The sequence below is a fragment of the Malaclemys terrapin genome, chromosome 5 (assembly GCF_027887155.1).
Source record: "Malaclemys terrapin pileata isolate rMalTer1 chromosome 5, rMalTer1.hap1, whole genome shotgun sequence".
Taxonomy (NCBI): Eukaryota; Metazoa; Chordata; order Testudines; family Emydidae; genus Malaclemys; species Malaclemys terrapin.
In genome coordinates this window covers 83,170,054-83,187,133 of record NC_071509.1, presented here as the reverse complement: position 1 = coordinate 83,187,133, position 17,080 = coordinate 83,170,054, and the positions used below count along the sequence as shown (strand labels likewise).

The window sequence follows — 17,080 nt, the reverse complement described above, 5'->3', positions numbered from 1 at the left end:
TCCCTCCCAGTTTGGTATCATCCGCAAACTTAATAAGCGTACTTTCTATGCCAATATCTAAGTCGTTGATGAAGTTGAACTTACCTCACGTAGCTCCCAGAAGCAGCGGCATATCCCCCCTCCAGCTCTTACGCAGAGGCACAGTCAGGCGGCTCGGCGCACTGCCCTGTCCACAGGCACTGCCCCTGCAGATCCCATTGGCCATGGTTCCCAGCCAATGGGAGCTGCGGGAGCAGCACTTGGGGTGGGGGCGGTGTGCGGAGCCCCCTAGCCACCCATATGTGTAGGAGCTGGAGGGGGGACATGCCGCTGCTTCCGGGAGCCGCACGGGCAAACCCCCATTTGGAGCACTGGAGCAGGGCAAGTCCCAGACCCTGCTGCCTGGCAGGAGCTTGAGGGCTGGATTAAAACATCTGAAGGGCCTGATGCCATCCCCAGGCCGTATTTTCCCCACCCCTGTCATAAGGAGACTTTCCTTTCTCTCTTCTCTTGGTTGAAGGCCACTCTCGCCATTGAGCCGTTCTGAGACCTCTGTCCCCCCCCCCCCCCCCAACCATGCTTCTTGTATTACAGAGGAGAGGGGTCTCCAGAGCTATTTCTCCCCACTGTAAATGTGGGAGAAGAGGAACTCTCTCTGGGGCAACTTGCTGCAGCCTCCCATCTAAATAGGGGAATGTCTGGCGACTCCAAAATACCAGCATCCCTGTGTGCAGAGCTCCTTGTCAACGTTGTTGTGAAACAATCTATGACTGTTCTCAGACAGAGGGATGGAAGCTCTACCAGCACATTCAGTAGTGAGGGAGATGGAGCGGTAATGTAACATGCTGCTACTGGTGGACCTCTGAAGCCAGTGCTGCAGGGTTTCACATTAGGAGGTCCACACAAACTGAGTCCTGGTACTCCACGAATCTTGCCGTAGCTTACTGGTGGGTTCCAGAGAATTGACACTGCACTTTTAAAAAAGTTGAAGCTTTTAACATATGACACAATAGGTTGTGTGTTAAGGGTTTGCATATCTATAAGTTTGCGTTTCCAGCTTGATGTCACCCAATCTCATCCTGACATGACTTGAACCAGGTGTTTCATGTTACTTTCAGGTCCTACAGACACAGCTGGATACCCTGCTTGAAGGACAGGAGAGTATTAAGAGTTGCAGCAACTTTACAGCCCAAGCACTCAACCATGGCACTGAAACTGAAGTTTTACTAGTTAAGAAGCAAATGAGTGACAAGCTGAATGAGCTGGCTGACCAGGACTTCCCACTGCAGCCCCGTGAAAATGACCAGCTGGACTTCATAGTAGAAACAGAAGGACTGAAGAAATCCATTCACAATCTGGGTACTATTTTAACCACTAATGCCGTAGCATCTGAAACAGTTGCCACAGGTGAGGGGCTGAGGCAAACTGTGATTGGACAGCCGATGTCAGTTACCATAACAACCAAGGACAAAGATGGGGAGCTCTGTAAATCTGGGAATGCTTACCTCACTGCTGAACTGAGCACACCTGATGGGAGTGTGGCAGATGGAGAAATACTTGACAATAAAAACGGCACTTATGAATTTTTGTATACTGTTCAGAAAGAAGGGGACTTTACTCTCTCACTGAGACTTTATGATCAGCATATCAGGGGCAGTCCATTTAAACTTAAAGTGATCAGATCAGCAGACGTGTCCCCTACTACCGAAGGAGTTAAGAGGCGTGTTAAGTCTCCTGGCAGTGGCCATGTGAAGCAGAAAGCTGTGAAAAGACCAGCTAGTATGTACAGCACTGGCAAAAGAAAAGAGAATCCTATTGAAGACGACTTGATCTTCAGAGTGGGTAAGGAAATTATCTTCTATCTATTGGTACTAGGATCATGGCATTCAAATTGTAATTAAGGACACTTTAGGAAAACTGGGTAAAAAGCTAGTTTTAAATTATTGTCAACACACAAGTGAAATTTAATACTGGTCAGGTCTAGGCTTTTGAAGTTGTTAGAATAGTAAATGAGGAGTTACATGGGATTTCATTCCATATGTCCCTAAGTGATGTAAGTGGGATTTGAGGTTTAAAGGCAGGAGGTTATAGTCCTACAGGATAAAACACTTTGGGCCAGATCTTTTGAATTCTCTCAGTGCCTAACTCCCACTGGCACCTAAATATCTTTAAAAATCTGTCCCTTCCAAGTTCTCCTTAAAACAGGGCTGAGTAGCAAATTCTTTTTCAGAATATTTGAAGAATAATTCCCCTCTTTCAAAATGGCTTCTATCTTCTATTGTTCTCAATAGGGCTGAAGCTAAATCAGGGGTCGGCAACCTTTCAGAAGTGGTGTGCCTAGTCTTCATTTATTCACTCTAATTAAAGGTTTTGCGTGCCAGTAATACATTTTAACGTTTTTAGAAGGTCTCTTTCTATAAGTCTATAATATATAACTAAACTATTGTTGTATGTAAAGTAAATAAGGTTTTTAAAATGTTTAAGAAGCTTCAGTTAAAATTAAATTAAAATGCAGAGCCCTCCACACTGGTGGCCAGGACCCGGTCAGTGTGAGTGCCACTGAAAATCAGCTCGCCATAGGTTGCCTACCCCTGATCTAAATATTGCTCTCCGTTTTTACATGTCCTTCTCAAAAGACAGTCACTATCTAGCCAAAGCCTCAATTTGCCTTCTCCTCACAATGTTCCTTTCCACCTCCTGACACCAAAGGAGGCTGCCATGTTCTGTGCAGGAAGCTTAACTCTCTCCTTCCTTCCTCTTCTCCTCCCCCTCCCCTCCCAACTGAGAACAATGGAAGGTAGTGGTTATTTTGAAGGAGGGCATACTAACTGAGGTCAGTCTATGGCCCCTGTTCCACTGTATACAATGAGATATGGTAACCTTTTGGGAGGACAAGTCTGTCTTCATGATTTTTTTCTGAAATAGAAGAGTTTATTCTTCAGCCTCTACTGACCAGATTAACTTCAAGCTATGAAAAATGGCAAAAAAAATTATCATTAACCCTAATTTCCTCCTTTCCTCCTACCCTCCCCCCCCAAACCAAACCAACAACTAGCCATTGCATCAGATCTGCAGGAAGGAGAAAAGCTTTTGATTCGAGGGGGAAATGTGATGTGATGTGTGTCTAATAGGGCAGTAGAAACTGTCTTGTGTATGAGCAGAGAAAATGAGATGTCAGAAGGAAGGGGAAGCTGGGGTGTATGAGCAGGAGAATATAGGGTGCAGGAGAAGAGAAAACTCTGGAAAGAGGACAAAATTGATGTGTACACTGGCTATTTCATGCTGCTCCAGAACAGTGTAAGCACCCAGAGTGTACTGCTGAATTTGGCCCCAAAAGTTAAAATTTAAGATTGATATTACATATCTTCAGAACATTAGAAGTAGCACATGGTAATATTCTCTTTGGTTTTCTTGTTTGTTGTTGTTGTATGAAAATGTTAATATTGTTTAAAAAGGGAAATGTTGAGACAAAAACTGTTATATATTCTCAACCAGTCCCATTTTATCATGATTTAGGATAAAGTACACCTCTACCCCGATATAACGCTGTCCTCGGGAGCCAAAAAATCTTACCGCGTTATACGTGAAACGGCGTTATATCGAACTTGCCTTGATCCGCCAGAGTGCGCAGCCCCGTCCCCCCGGAACACTGTTTTACTGCGGTCTATCCGAATTCGTGTTATATCGGGTCGTGTTATATCGGGGTAGAGGTGTATGTTACAACCTTAACTATTACTTAACCTTGCTATAGTGACACCATGCAGTAACCACGTGATTACAAGTATGATCTCAGATTAAACATTTTTGTTACAATGTCTCTCAGATGGTAAGTAGCGGAAAGAGAAAAGAAAAGACTCCTATGTGTCTTTAAAATGTTTTTAACTAATTTGGGACTACAAAAGCTAAATGTCTTAATCATATACAGCTAGTATTTCATGATGTCACTACAGGGCAGAGTTAAAGTTGTTTGGAAATGTGCAGTTAAGACATCTATACCTTAATATATTTGGACTAATATATATATATATATTTTTTAGTTTAACCTTATCTCTGAATTCCTGGGCTTACAATGCTTGTTTTGGAAATAAATACATCATCTCAGTCTCATTTACAATTACTCTGTCTTAATTCTTAATTCGTCTTTAATATAGTGCCTGCTCACTAACAACTCACTAACTAAAAAGGCCTATAAATTATTTTACTGTATCTTAAAATAACTAAATATTAAATCTATAAATTTCCCTAGGACTTGGGGAGGGGAAAAATGAGCAAGATTACAAATCAGGTCAAAAAACAGGTCTACAGAGGTTCATATATGGAATTTGCTAACAAGACAACATGCTGGCTTTGCCAGTCACTGAAGAATGATTGAACAAATGGTAAAGACCAGAATACGTTAAGAATTGTGTTGGACATACAATCATAAATGGTTTCTTCGTGCATGTGATTATCCGTATCCGTTTGATTTCCATATGTAATCTATCTGTATTTTTAATATGTTTATTACCATAGTACCTAGGTCCATTTTCAGAAAGAGAATGTTAATTTTACCTAACAATCACCAGCCTTTTCTAAAAGGAGGGTAAAGAAACAGACCAGTATATTGCATTGTGAAATAATTGACCCTGTGAATATAACAGATTCAATATATATTAATGAGTCTTTTCGGGGAGAGGATGGTGCTCAGTTTTATTGGCAATAACATTTGTTCTTATGGGGCATGCAGTCTCAGAAAACTGGAAACGAGATATAGAACCATTCACATTTAGGTCACTGGTTCAAATTCAGCTCACTTCAATAGTGGCCAAACTTTGTATCCTGTTGACTGTTTGGCCTGAATAAAATGCTTCCTATTGGATGTTCTCCAGTTTCTAGTGGGCACGTATCCTTCTCACAAAAAATACTACCACACCCAGCACCAATGCAACTCTTACTAGTAGTCTCATCAGAGAGATTGGTCCTTGAAAGGGCTGTGGAGATTAAACCTTCCCCCCCGCCCCCCACATCTAGGCTGTGTCTACACTAGATAATTACAGGATCTGTAATTCTCCACCAATGCAGTTCCATTGGTGGTACAACAACGGAGGGGTTAGTGTAGACACGTTTCAGACATTTTTAACAGTCATCTAGCCCTACTCGCAGTAAGGTTAAAAAACACAATGGCAGAAGTTTCTCACTGTCACCGCTGTTGCAGCTGTGTCCTAACTTTTCTAGAGCACACAACACCCTAGGGATGTCCCTCTGGGTCAGTGTTGAGGCCTAATAGTGTGGCAACATAAGGAAAGCTTGCAAAGCTGCTATCAGAGATGTGCCAGGTCTGAGAATAAACAGGGGACCTCTGACAGATATGGTAACAATCATCTGACCTCTTTCATGAGCACTAGTTTCTCTGTTGCTCATATGTGCATGCATGTTCGCTCACCTGTACACAGAGAGAAGGCCAAATTCATCCCTGATGTAAGTCAGTAGATTTACCCAGGGAAGAATTTGGCCAATCCTTAAAATGAATTATTTTCTAGTGTCAGATAAGCTTAATATGTTTTTTAAAATACTAAAATAGATGATACCTTGAAAATAATTTAAGAGATTTGGATGGATGGATTGACCTTTTTTTTTTTTTTTTTTTTTTTTTAAATCTCTGTAGATTGACATTTCTACCTGTAGTGTCTGTTAGCATTGCAGCATATCTTCAAGTGAGCAGCTTGTACCATGAACCTGATATCTGGTTGGATTGCAATTAATGGGACAGTGGGACAGTCCCATTTTTTTCACAGCCCTATCTGTATACTGCAAGCCTTGCTTATAAAACAAGCCCAACTGTATTTTGAAAGTTGAAGCACAACTTCATACAGTTATAACAAAAACAACATAATGTGATGTTTTGTTTTTGTTTTGATTGCTTGAAAAAATAAATTTAGAACTTGAAGCTTTGTCTACTGACATTGGAGTTTCCCCCACTGGGATACATGGGTCACTTCGTCCCATTCTGTGGAGAATTTATATCTATTTATTTAACAGAATAGCTCTTCCAGATAAAGAATCTATGGAGAAGTAGCTGCCTTGCTGACCAGTGGACTATGTAGTGTGTATTATATGTGCACAGTCCATTAGAGAGCTCCAAAACAACGTAAGTACTGACTGAATGGTCTTGCAGTCACAACTCAATGGCCTTAATTAATGAGCATATCTAAAGTTTTACCTGCTATTTTGATTTGCAGCCCCATTAGTCTAAGAATTTTAAAAACTTGTGTTTCAGTCTCAAATTCCAAACTCATTTGAAAATTCTGAATTTTATCTAGTTGTGCTTGAAAAGAAGTTTTTGCATGGTTTTTAATAAAACCATATATCCATTTCTTGAATTCATTAAGAGGGAAAAGCTTCATGTAAACCCTTTGACAATCCTGGGTTGAGTTTGGGGTTTGTAATTTAAAACTGGGCAAGTTTAGGAGAGTTCTGGCTTTTGCGGCCAAAGGTTCATACAGCTCTGTTGGAGAACCATAATGGAGCATGTGGATATTTGTTTACAACCAGGATTTGAATTTTTTATACACAAGAAAACTCATCAAAATCTGGTAGGAGAATGCTTTTGTGCTGGCCATTAACTTAATACAAATGTGGTATTAATTAACGCTCTGTCCATGGGAAGTTGCACGTGAAATTTCTTGTTAATTTTCTATGTCCATGGATTAGCTTGCTTTAGAAACATGCACACATTTTAGTGTTCTAAACGCTACAGAGTGCAAAAATGCTCAAAATATCAAAACATTATTTTAGCAAATATGTAATTCTATTGTAAATCCCTTACCAGATAACACTAATGGGAAGTGGAACTTGCTCCATTACAGCAATGAAAACCAGTGAGCATATTACTAGTATTGTAAAAATTCTTCCTTTAACTCTTAAGGCTAAATATTCAGTAATATACATCTAGGTTTCAAGTTGCACAACAAACGTGCACTTGCAATTTACAGAGGCAATATTAGGTAGCAAAAACTATTGGTCCCCTGAATGGGAGTGTGGGCTGGTTGTCTACTTAAATATGAAATTTTCAACTTACCCAGATTGTGATTAGTTGCCTAATTGAATGTGTAAATAGATGCTTTTGCATGTGTAATCAAATTAATTTATTTAAAAACTCACATGCTTTAGTTTCCACCTTCTACTGAGAAACATATCTGATCTTTTGATTCCTCACATGTATAGAAAGCTACTGTGGGGCTTATTAAGAATTTATTTGAATATGAAATGCTGAATGGGACCAATAGTCAGAGTATTGTTTACCTAGATAATTGATCGTACGGACAAATAATTTCACAATGGAATGGATAAGGGTATACATTTGACAAATAATTAAACTTAACAGCTGTGAAAATCCAAAATTATTTGTTATACTTTTAAAAGAGATCCTTGAGGATCTGCTGTTTCATCTTTATTCCTTTCCACATGCATCAGATCCAAAGGAAACACTCAAAATTAGAGCTGTGTTAAGAAAGGAAATTCCATTTTGTGGTGAGTTTCAATATTTTGACATTTTGTTTAGGAACAAAACCTCTAAATTTTGAAATTCTACAAAAGGGAAAGCCCTGGGTTTAGGACTCCAGGGCAATCTGCCTAGCTAGCTAGCTGTCCCAGGGTCAAGGATGCTGGAAGCCCTGGGGTCTCTGGTTCCAGGGAAGTCTGCATGGTGGGTGGATGTATCTTGGATTAGTGGACCCTGGAAGCCTGGATTCCCCTGCAGCCAGCAATCAGGAAAATAGGCAGATTTCCAACAGAAAGCTGCCTGGCAGGCAAGTTTCTAGATATGCCTGTTTTCCATCAGAACTTCATCAAAATCAAACAGTCTCCACAAACCGTTTTTGCTTTAAATAAACCAATCTGCAAATTCCCACAGCAAATATTTTGTCAGAATTTGTCAGCCAGCTCTAATAGTAAGATAACTATCCTAAAAGTTGTTCATTTTCCTGTTGAGTGTAAATTAGAAATCAAGTTAATGTTACTTAAGCACAATTTTCTTCCTGATGGTAATTCACTCCAGAATGAAAGAACTGAACAAAGCCCCATGTGCAACTTAAGCCCCACATCAAGGGCTTACGTGCTGCAATGTGCCTTTCGTGGGTTGAATTTCACCTCCTGAGAACTGTGTTAATAAATTACCATTCATAACTCCTACTGCAATGGCCATTCTTTCTTTTTCATCTCATGAATATTTACAGGGTCGCATTGAAAAGCATTTTAAGTACCCCTTTGTTATATACTCTGTTACCTCTAAAATGAAAATTCCTGAACTTTCAAGAGCATTCTTTTTGAGGGAAAGAGTGTGTGCTCTATAATATTCATGTTAGTTGTTTCCAGATGCTGTAACTTAGGCCTTCTCGTTTTATGACCAATGCTTTCCCCCTTCTGCCAGTGTTAAAGGGAATGCTTGTCACTTATCCTTTGGCTGGAGGGCACAACAGCAAGTTTGTAATTTTCTTCCTGCATATGCAAATGATATCAGTATGCATGCCTATGGAAGTCACTCGTTAAAAGAATACACAGCAATGAGTCCAGTGTGGATAGCATGAATGGTGTATAGGTGACTGTTCTCATAACTTTTACTTTCCCTTTCTAATGCCATAATTATAAAAAAAAAAAGTGTGTCATATTGAGAGACTGAAAGTGCCCAGTAGTCGGCAGAACAGACTGAGAGAAACAAAGGGCTACAGTTTCAGCACGAAGTGCAGAGGAATTAGATTTTCTTGTAGACCAATAACTGGAGCTGTGCACCCAATATCCATACTTCCCAACGGAAAATGTCATTGAAGGGAGGAGGAGTAGTGCCAAATGCATTGCTCTTGAATGTGCATCCCTAATGAGAGCCAAAGATAAGGTAGGGTTAATACATCGCTCCTGTATCTGGAATCCTAGCCAGAACATTTTTAATTGCGCTAAGGGATATTTTGGGTTGACTAAAACAAAATGCAATTTTTCAATGAAAATGATATATTGAAACATCTAAGTAGAAGGTATATGTGACCAATGAATGCTTCTAAAAATACTTGCCCAGTGGAAATAGTATTATGACCAGTTTTTAGTAAATTGCATAGAATCTTTTTGTTTGAAAAGAAGCTCATTGCTAAGAGCTACAGGTCACCTTGGTGCAAGTTCTTGCCATTCTTGCATGTTTGTACAAGGCGGGACGAGGACACAGAGAATCCTTCAGTACCCACATAGGCACCCTGAGAATCCTGAGGCTTGTGCTCACAACTTAGACTCCCTCTGTGGCCTCTGATAGGTCACGTAGGATCAACATTTTCAAAAGTGTCCACTTATTTTGAATGGACCCTTACGTATCTCAAAGTGGATACCCAAAATTAGTGAACACTTCTGAAAATATTGTTCTAACTTCCCAGTTTCCCCAGTAAAATCAGGATAGTACCTAATTACATCACAGCACTATTTGTGAGAATTCGTTAGTTGATTTTTACAAGGCACTTGTAAGGTGGTGGTGTTACATGTATTGCTCTATATCAGTTGTTATTATTTAATATTTATACTGCAGTAGCATTCAGAGACCCCAATCAGAATTAGGTCCCTGTTGTGCTAGATCAGGGGTCTCAAACTCAAATGACCCCGAGGGCCACATGAGGACGAGTACATTGGCCCGAGGGCTGCATTACTGACAGCTCCCCCCCTGCCGCCCTCGGCCCCGCCGCCCTCGGCCCCGCCACCATTCCACCCCTTCCATGAGGCCCCGCCCCTGCCCTGCCTCTTCCCACCCCTTCTCTGCCCCCATTCCAACTCCTTCCCCGAAATCCCCACCCCAACTCTGCCCCCAGGGGGTGCAGGAAGGGTGTGGGGTGTGGTGGGGGCTCAGGGCAGGGAGTTGGGGAGTGGGGTGCAGGAGGGGTGAGGGGTACAGCAAGGGTGCAGGGTGCGGCAGGAGGCTCAGGGCAGGGGGTTGGGATGCAAGAGGGGTGCAGGGTGTGGCAGGGGGCTCAGGGCAGTGGGTTAGGGTGCAAGAGGAGTGTGGGGTGTGGCAGAGGGTTGGGGTGCAGGGTGCGGCGGGGGCTCAGGGCACGGGGTTCAGCTGCAGGAGGGGTTAGGGGGGCAGGATCTGGCCTGGCGCATACCGGGGGCAGGGCAGGCTCCCTGCCTATCTGCCCTATCCCCGTAAGAGGCTGGAACGTGGGGAAGGGGGTGGCAGAGGGGCTGTTTGTTTCTGTTGCTTGAGGCACCACCTCCAGCAGCTCCCATGGGCCGCGGTTCCCCGTTCCTGGCCAATTGGAGCTGCTGGGGGCGCTGCCTGAAGCAACAGCCACACACAGCCCCTCCAGCCCCCCTTTCCCCACGTTCCAGCCTCTTCCCGGAGCTGCGCAGGGCAGGCAGGCAGGGAGCCTGCCCTGCTCCTGGTGCATGTCCAGCTGGAGCCGCTCTGGTAAACACTGGGGGTGGGCGGGGGGGCTCGTGGGCCACAGAAAATCACCGCACGGGCCGTGTGTTTGAGACCCCTGTGCTAGATGCAGAACAAATCCTTAAGAGAAAACAGTCCCTGCCTCAAAGAATTTACAATCTAAATAAGGTCTGGAAAACTTATATAAACTGGAAATTATATGTACAGATGACCGGCAAGCTTCCCGTTTTGAAATGGCTGGAAAGATCTCTCTCAAACACACTCTCAGATACGTTTTAACTAAACTTCTAATTTCACTGGTCCAGACAGTGTAGGCCCATATTATACACTCGTCCATCTGTCCAGGTTCTTATTTTAATACACATCACTTTCGTATGTCTGAGCTAACATGAAGCCTGATAGCCATCATTCTTTTGAGAAGTATTTTCCTGTTGTTGCAGAAAGATGTAAAGTATAAAGATACCATGATTTCTGAAAGGGAAAAGGGATTACTACTTGAAGGGGGTTAAAATGGCAGTCAGACTGAGGAGTAAAGAGGACAATGCCTCTGTCTTTTACTGATATTTGTTGCTTTAGGATACATGTTCCTTTTGACTGGTGATGGTAAAAGAAACCATTCACATTAAGAATCTAGGGTACAAGGACAAAATAAAACCTAATTTAAGTGTTAGAATTGAAAAAGCCCTAACTGATTAGATCTGTGTAATCTGATTTGTTTTGGCTCCTTAGAGACTAACAAATTTATTTGGGCATAAGTTTAACAATACATTTTTTAGTCTCTAAGGTGTCACAAGGACTCCTCATTGTTTTTGCTGATACAGACTAACATGGCTACCTCTCTGAAACCTGATTTGTTATGTGCTTTATATCCAATTTAAGGTACCAAAGGAAGAAACAAAGGGGAATTTACAAATCTTCAGGGGGTAGCTGCATCTACAAATGGAAAAATATTAATTGCAGACAGTAACAACCAGTGTGTACAGGTATTATGTCTCTCTTTTAATATCAGTATTTTACTGTATTAAAGATAAGTTTTGTAAGATACAAGCATGGCTAGAAAATATAGAGAAACCTGCTCTGCTCAGCATTCAGGATCACTCTGATTTTTTTGAAATATTGTAGGTGTTTCAGATTCATATCAGATCTGCTACAGCATGTGCTAGAATTGCTTCCCTTTTTATTATATTTGAATATAAAGATGAGATTGATCAGCAGTCATATTAGAAAAATATTGACTTTGCATTACAAGTTTTATTACTTCAATCAGTGTTCCCAAATAAAATCCAGAATACAGTGCCCAAACTCTGTTACATAATCTAATTTTTTTTTTTTGAGGAAAAACAAACTAATGTAGGTTTCATCTTCAAATACCTTTTAGTTTCACATCAGTCTAATTTACTCTTCTCTCTGATATTATGATCCAAATGTTGATTTCTATAGCAGCAGCCCCAATGACCATAATAGCCTGGTTTTAGGTGTTCAGATTCAATTTCCTGTGTGAAGATCAAGCTGGCTGGGTAGGTTGTTTTTCCCTCCCTTCTATCATGTATCATCTTCACTATTAAGGATTTATCAGCTCCATTCTGACTGCACATATGGTTGGAGATGAATGTGATAGACGTTTCCTCTTCCCTAAAAATATTGGATTCGCAGAGTCAACTGCAGTAAAAACTTGTTTTTATTAGTAAACTATACACGTTTTCAAAGAGATATGGGATCAAATTTTCATCAGTTGCTTCTAAACATGCTCTTACAATTTTGCACTTGCATTTCATGTATTTGCAGCCACAAATGGAATTTCAGTATCTAATTACTTGTCTTGACGACATAGCCAGTGTGCTAAATTCTAAGAGGTGATAAGTACCTTAGCACCTCCCAGGATATCGCCCAATATTTACCCCTAACTCAGGTAATTAGATGTTGAAATTCTATTCTACATTTGTCTCTTCCACAGACTTCTTGTGCAACCTTGGCTAAGTGTCTATGTGCCTCACTTTCTTCATTTATAATATGGGAATCACAATGCTTCCTTACCTCAGAGAGATGTTGTGAAGATTAATTCACTAATGTCTGTAAAGCATTTTGAGATGATTGCAAGAATGGTGCTATGTAAATGCAAAGTACTTGTTTACAGTAAAGCTAGGGTCCTGGTTAAGGCCTCCCTGTAAATTGGGCTCAAAGGTTTCAGATATGTGCAGTAACATTGTTTCATTATTACAGTCAGATAAGGGACTGTAACAATTAATATTTCCAGTGCTTTAATTATTTTCCTGTTTGCCAAAGACCATGTCATGAGAAATAGATTACTGTGATTAATGTACAATTACTTTTAAAAATAAATATTTTTTTATCACAGATATTTTCCAATGATGGCCAGTTCAAAAGTCGTTTTGGTATACGAGGAAGGTCTCCTGGCCAGTTGCAGAGGCCTACAGGAGTGGCTGTGCATCCTAGTGGTGACATCATTATTGCAGACTACGATAACAAATGGGTTAGCATATTTTCATCAGATGGAAAATTTAAGGTAAGATTATAATATGAAGCTTTGACCGTTTTTAACAAGGGAATACATTTGTTTGTTTCGCTTTGAGAAAGAGAACTGGAGATGTGAAACAGATTAATAAATACATTCTTTTCTTGTGGAAAACCATGATGCGCCTAAAACCAAGTTTAACAATAAATAGGAAAATGTCAAAATTGAGATACCAAAAGTATATGAATTATATTTTTAATAAAATTTTTATCAGATAGGTGCTTGGGGGCCACACTACAACTTCGAATTGCAAAACACCCAACAATAATACACAGTGCCAAACTCCAAACAGTTCCACAGTCATATCATTAAGTAGTCTTCAGTACTTTAAGACTAGGCGGGAAGATTAACAAGATCCTCCATCTTTTCATGTACTGTGTATTTATACCTGCCTACTGTATTTTCTACTCCATGCATCTGATGAAGTGGGTTTTAGCCCACAAAAGCTTATGCCCAAATAAATTTTAGTCTCTAAGGTGCCACAAGTACTCCTCGTTGCTTTTGCCGATATAGACTAACACGTCTACCACTCTGAAACAGATCCTCCAGTGGTAGCCCATTTCATATCCTGGAGGCCGTGACCTAAAATGAGTTGAGACCTTCAAACGGCAGTTAAAGAAAGAACGTAGTGTCTTAGAAGGATACTAAATTGATAATTGGTTCCCCAGAAAGGTGCATCCTACTCTGTTTACTACATGCATGTCAGCAAAGCACGTTTGTAATTCACCCATTATCCTATTGGCAGACAATGCAAAAACAGCAAGGCAGGTTTATTATCATCACAAAAGATCACCCGAGTGCTGTATGGGCTGCCATGTTGTGTGCTGGTTGACTTGCAGGCATCCCAGAGTAGAGAGAATTACATTATTCGAGTAGCAATAAAAAAGGACCTAGTGAGATCTCCACTAGAGAGAGGGGCAAATTCTATAAAAGTTATGAACTTGCTAGAAACACATCTATATTATCCCTTGTCCCACGGTTCTTTGTGGTCAGTGTGTGGTCAGGAAGAACCTCTAGTTCTTGACAAATTTTACTAGTGCCAGCTATGTGCCACCCACACATGGCAAGACAAACTGGGCCTTAAAGCTTGATGTGACTAAGAAAATCTCTTTTGGATCATGTACTTAATTGCTCAAGAAAAACTTTCTGCATGTGATTTTTTTTTTCTTCGTTCTCAGTGAAATGAAATTTACAGTAATGAACTGACTTTGTATGTGAGTGCATGCTGTTATTCTTTAATGGTCAGCACGTGGAAAGGATGTACTATTAGTGTTAGACAGAGGTGTTCTCCTTTACTTAAAGCAAAAGAGGCTGTGTACTTGCCTGTGAGTGTTATGTAAGCCTGATTCTGCAATCATTACTCACATTAAGTAGTTCTTTACTCATGGGAGTAGGCTCCCACTAGACTTCAACTTGGTCAGTTTAGCACATGTTAAAGGCAGCATGCTTTGTCTGTATTAGATTTCTAATACACATTAGTTAGCATGAGTTAGCTAATATGCTACATCACACCTTTTAACCCTTAGTTTAGACAAAGCCCTGTTGATTTCAAAGAGCTGTGATTGTGGACTGTGCTGGTGGTCACCTGTTCTTCTGGTGACTAAACAGGAAATGAAATTCAAAAGTTCCCGGGGCTTTTCCTGCCCACCTGGCTAGTGCATTGGAGTTGAGAGTGTTGACCAGAGCGGTCACAAGGGAGCATCCTGGGATAGCTCCCGGAGGCCAATAACCTCGAATTGCATCCAGAATACCTTTAACCCGGGATTGTGATCTTTATTTAAGCCCTACTCCACTTGCCAAGGTGGAGTACAGAAATCGAATTAAAGAGCCCTTTAAATCGAAAAAAATAGTTTGGTCACGTGGACGGAATCTTTTTTTCCGAAATAACTCTGCTAATTCCGAAATAACAGGCTAGTGTAGACCATGCCTAAGTCTGAGACAGAGGCCGTAGGATTGAGTGAGATGGCAGTATGCTCTTCAGTCACATAAAAGACCTGCTGAGAAACTACCAACCTACTTTCTCATTCACAGAGTCTGGCTTTGGAGCATAATTTTCTAGTTGGCATTTTCTGGCAGTTAACAACCCAAAATCTCAGGCCTGAGCTGCTCGAGGTGGCTTTTAACAGGGAGGAAATGCCCTTCTTTTTGGCTGCTATTTACTAAATAACTCATTCTATAGCAGACAGTTATAATCTCTTCAGTGACACCCCTTTTAGAAAATTGTGTAGTCACATAGCCTTAAGGTGTGTGCAGCTGTATTTCCTACTTGTTCTACTTTTACCTGAAGATCAGTAATTAACCAATTCTTTTAAAAAAAAATATAGAATGTCTCAGGTGTGTGCATGAAACATGCGGTAGGTCCCTTTATAAAGGTAAAATAGCTTCCAAAATGTTCAGATACTCAGGGGATCTGGTTCTCCTCTCTGACTAGGGCAAATTACTCCATTGAAGTCCGTGAATGAACTGAAGACAGACTGGTGTAAAACAAGTGCAACTGGGATCAGATTCAAACCTTTGGAGTAATTGGAACATTGTATAAATAATTAAAATCTTCCATGTAAACTGGCTTGGATTGGAGGATGATGCTAGAGTGCCATTTTCTTTAATTCCCCTAGATTGAACATAAACTAAGCAAACTGGATGGTTATTCTGGGAACCAGTATCCTGTGCAGTATTCCCTGCCAGCACAGAGACAAGTATTCAAAATGTTAATATTAAGGACATATACATGACATACAGACCGACTTTGTTTGGTTTAGTAAGTGTTTCTGTTGGACTATAGGAGCTCTGCAAAGGAAAAAAAAAGTTGGCAATATCTTTGTATCTAGTACAAGTCAATACATCAGACTTTATGGTGCTAGTAGTCAGAATGATTAAATGGGAGAGAAACTTAATTATAATATAAAACACTTTTTTATATGTAAACAGAATGGACTGTATTTGTGAGAGAAATTCAAGACTATTAAATAAGTATTCTACATATAGTGGGCAGGCTTGGTCTTATGGTTGAAACACAGAATGGGGATTCAGAAGATCTGTTAGCAAGTCTAGCAGAGCTAGAAATATATGGAATTTGAGCAAATTGCTTCATCTCTTGTCTGTTTCCCCATCTGTAAAATGGGAACAATAATACTTCCCTCCTTCACTGGGGTTTTATGAGGTTAAAGTCAGCAATGTTTGCCAAGCGCTTTGAGACTGTAGATAAACATACAAAATATTAATGGTGATTCTGATTGAAGAAGGGCATGAAATACTGGGCAGCTTATCTGATGCAAGAAGTCTGCTAGTTGTTAGGCTGCACCATTGAGGGTCACATCAGAGTTTTGTTCTGATCTTATTCTATATGTCATTTCTATCACTTTTTTCCTCATTCCAGTCACTCCTCCCTTTGCACCATTTTAACAGCCATGAGAGCCAGTAAGCAAATTTCTTTGGAGCTATGGCCAAGCATCTCCACAGTTACAGGACTTGGTTGGTTTATTGTAGGTAACTCCCATGCAAAGGAGAAAAGTTTCGCTTTCCTGATGCTTTGTCTCCACTAGCCCCACAAGTCACATGGCAACAGACTCAGAGCTATGGCACAGTGACACAGGATAACATGTTAATCATTTCTTCTTGGCCACAGGACCTGCGAACAATAGACAGGGAACAGCAACCACAGTCAGAACCCCCCACCCCACCAGCCAGGGAGCAAGTGGCAGAGAGCTGTCAGAGAAGGGCACCCAGCTAGGGGCCAGCAGCCCATCCATATCCCCTTACCAGTTTAGAAAAAGCTGCAGTCAGGCCCAGGGGATCCAGCAACCTAACCAGTGTTTCACCCAGTCCAGGACAAGGAGAAACTAGGCCAGAGCCTCAAGGAGCCATCTGGACATCAACCCAGGGCAATGCCAGGACCACCCAGGAGCACAGCAACTCCCATGTTTCTAAAGCTTGGTCCATGCTTTCTTCTTGTCAGGCAGAAATTCTGATAATTAGGACATCTGCTATCATTTTTATAAATAAGGCAGTGTATTAATCAAAGATGCAAATTTGACCATTGTCTCATTTGCATAAAATCTCAAGATTTTTGGAACCTTCAACTACAGTGGCCAAAATTTTTTTGATGAACCCACATTTCTAAGCTGTGAGCAGTATAGTGTCAGAGAGGCCGAGTACAGTATATTTGAAGCTAGATT

General features: G+C 40.9%; 1 protein-coding gene across 7 annotated transcripts in view; it reads left to right on the top strand.

Annotated features, from left to right (window-relative positions):
* Window positions 1-17,080, top strand: part of TRIM2 (tripartite motif containing 2) — a 110,874-nt gene that overhangs the window by 79,239 nt on the left and 14,555 nt on the right. For all 7 annotated transcript variants that reach the window (XM_054029040.1, XM_054029039.1, XM_054029036.1 and 4 more), the window contains 3 exons: window positions 1,098-1,821; window positions 11,252-11,355; window positions 12,729-12,896. In XM_054029040.1, the coding sequence (XP_053885015.1) occupies window positions 1,098-1,821; window positions 11,252-11,355; window positions 12,729-12,896 (996 nt within the window). The remainder of the gene's footprint in view (window positions 1-1,097; window positions 1,822-11,251; window positions 11,356-12,728; window positions 12,897-17,080) is intronic.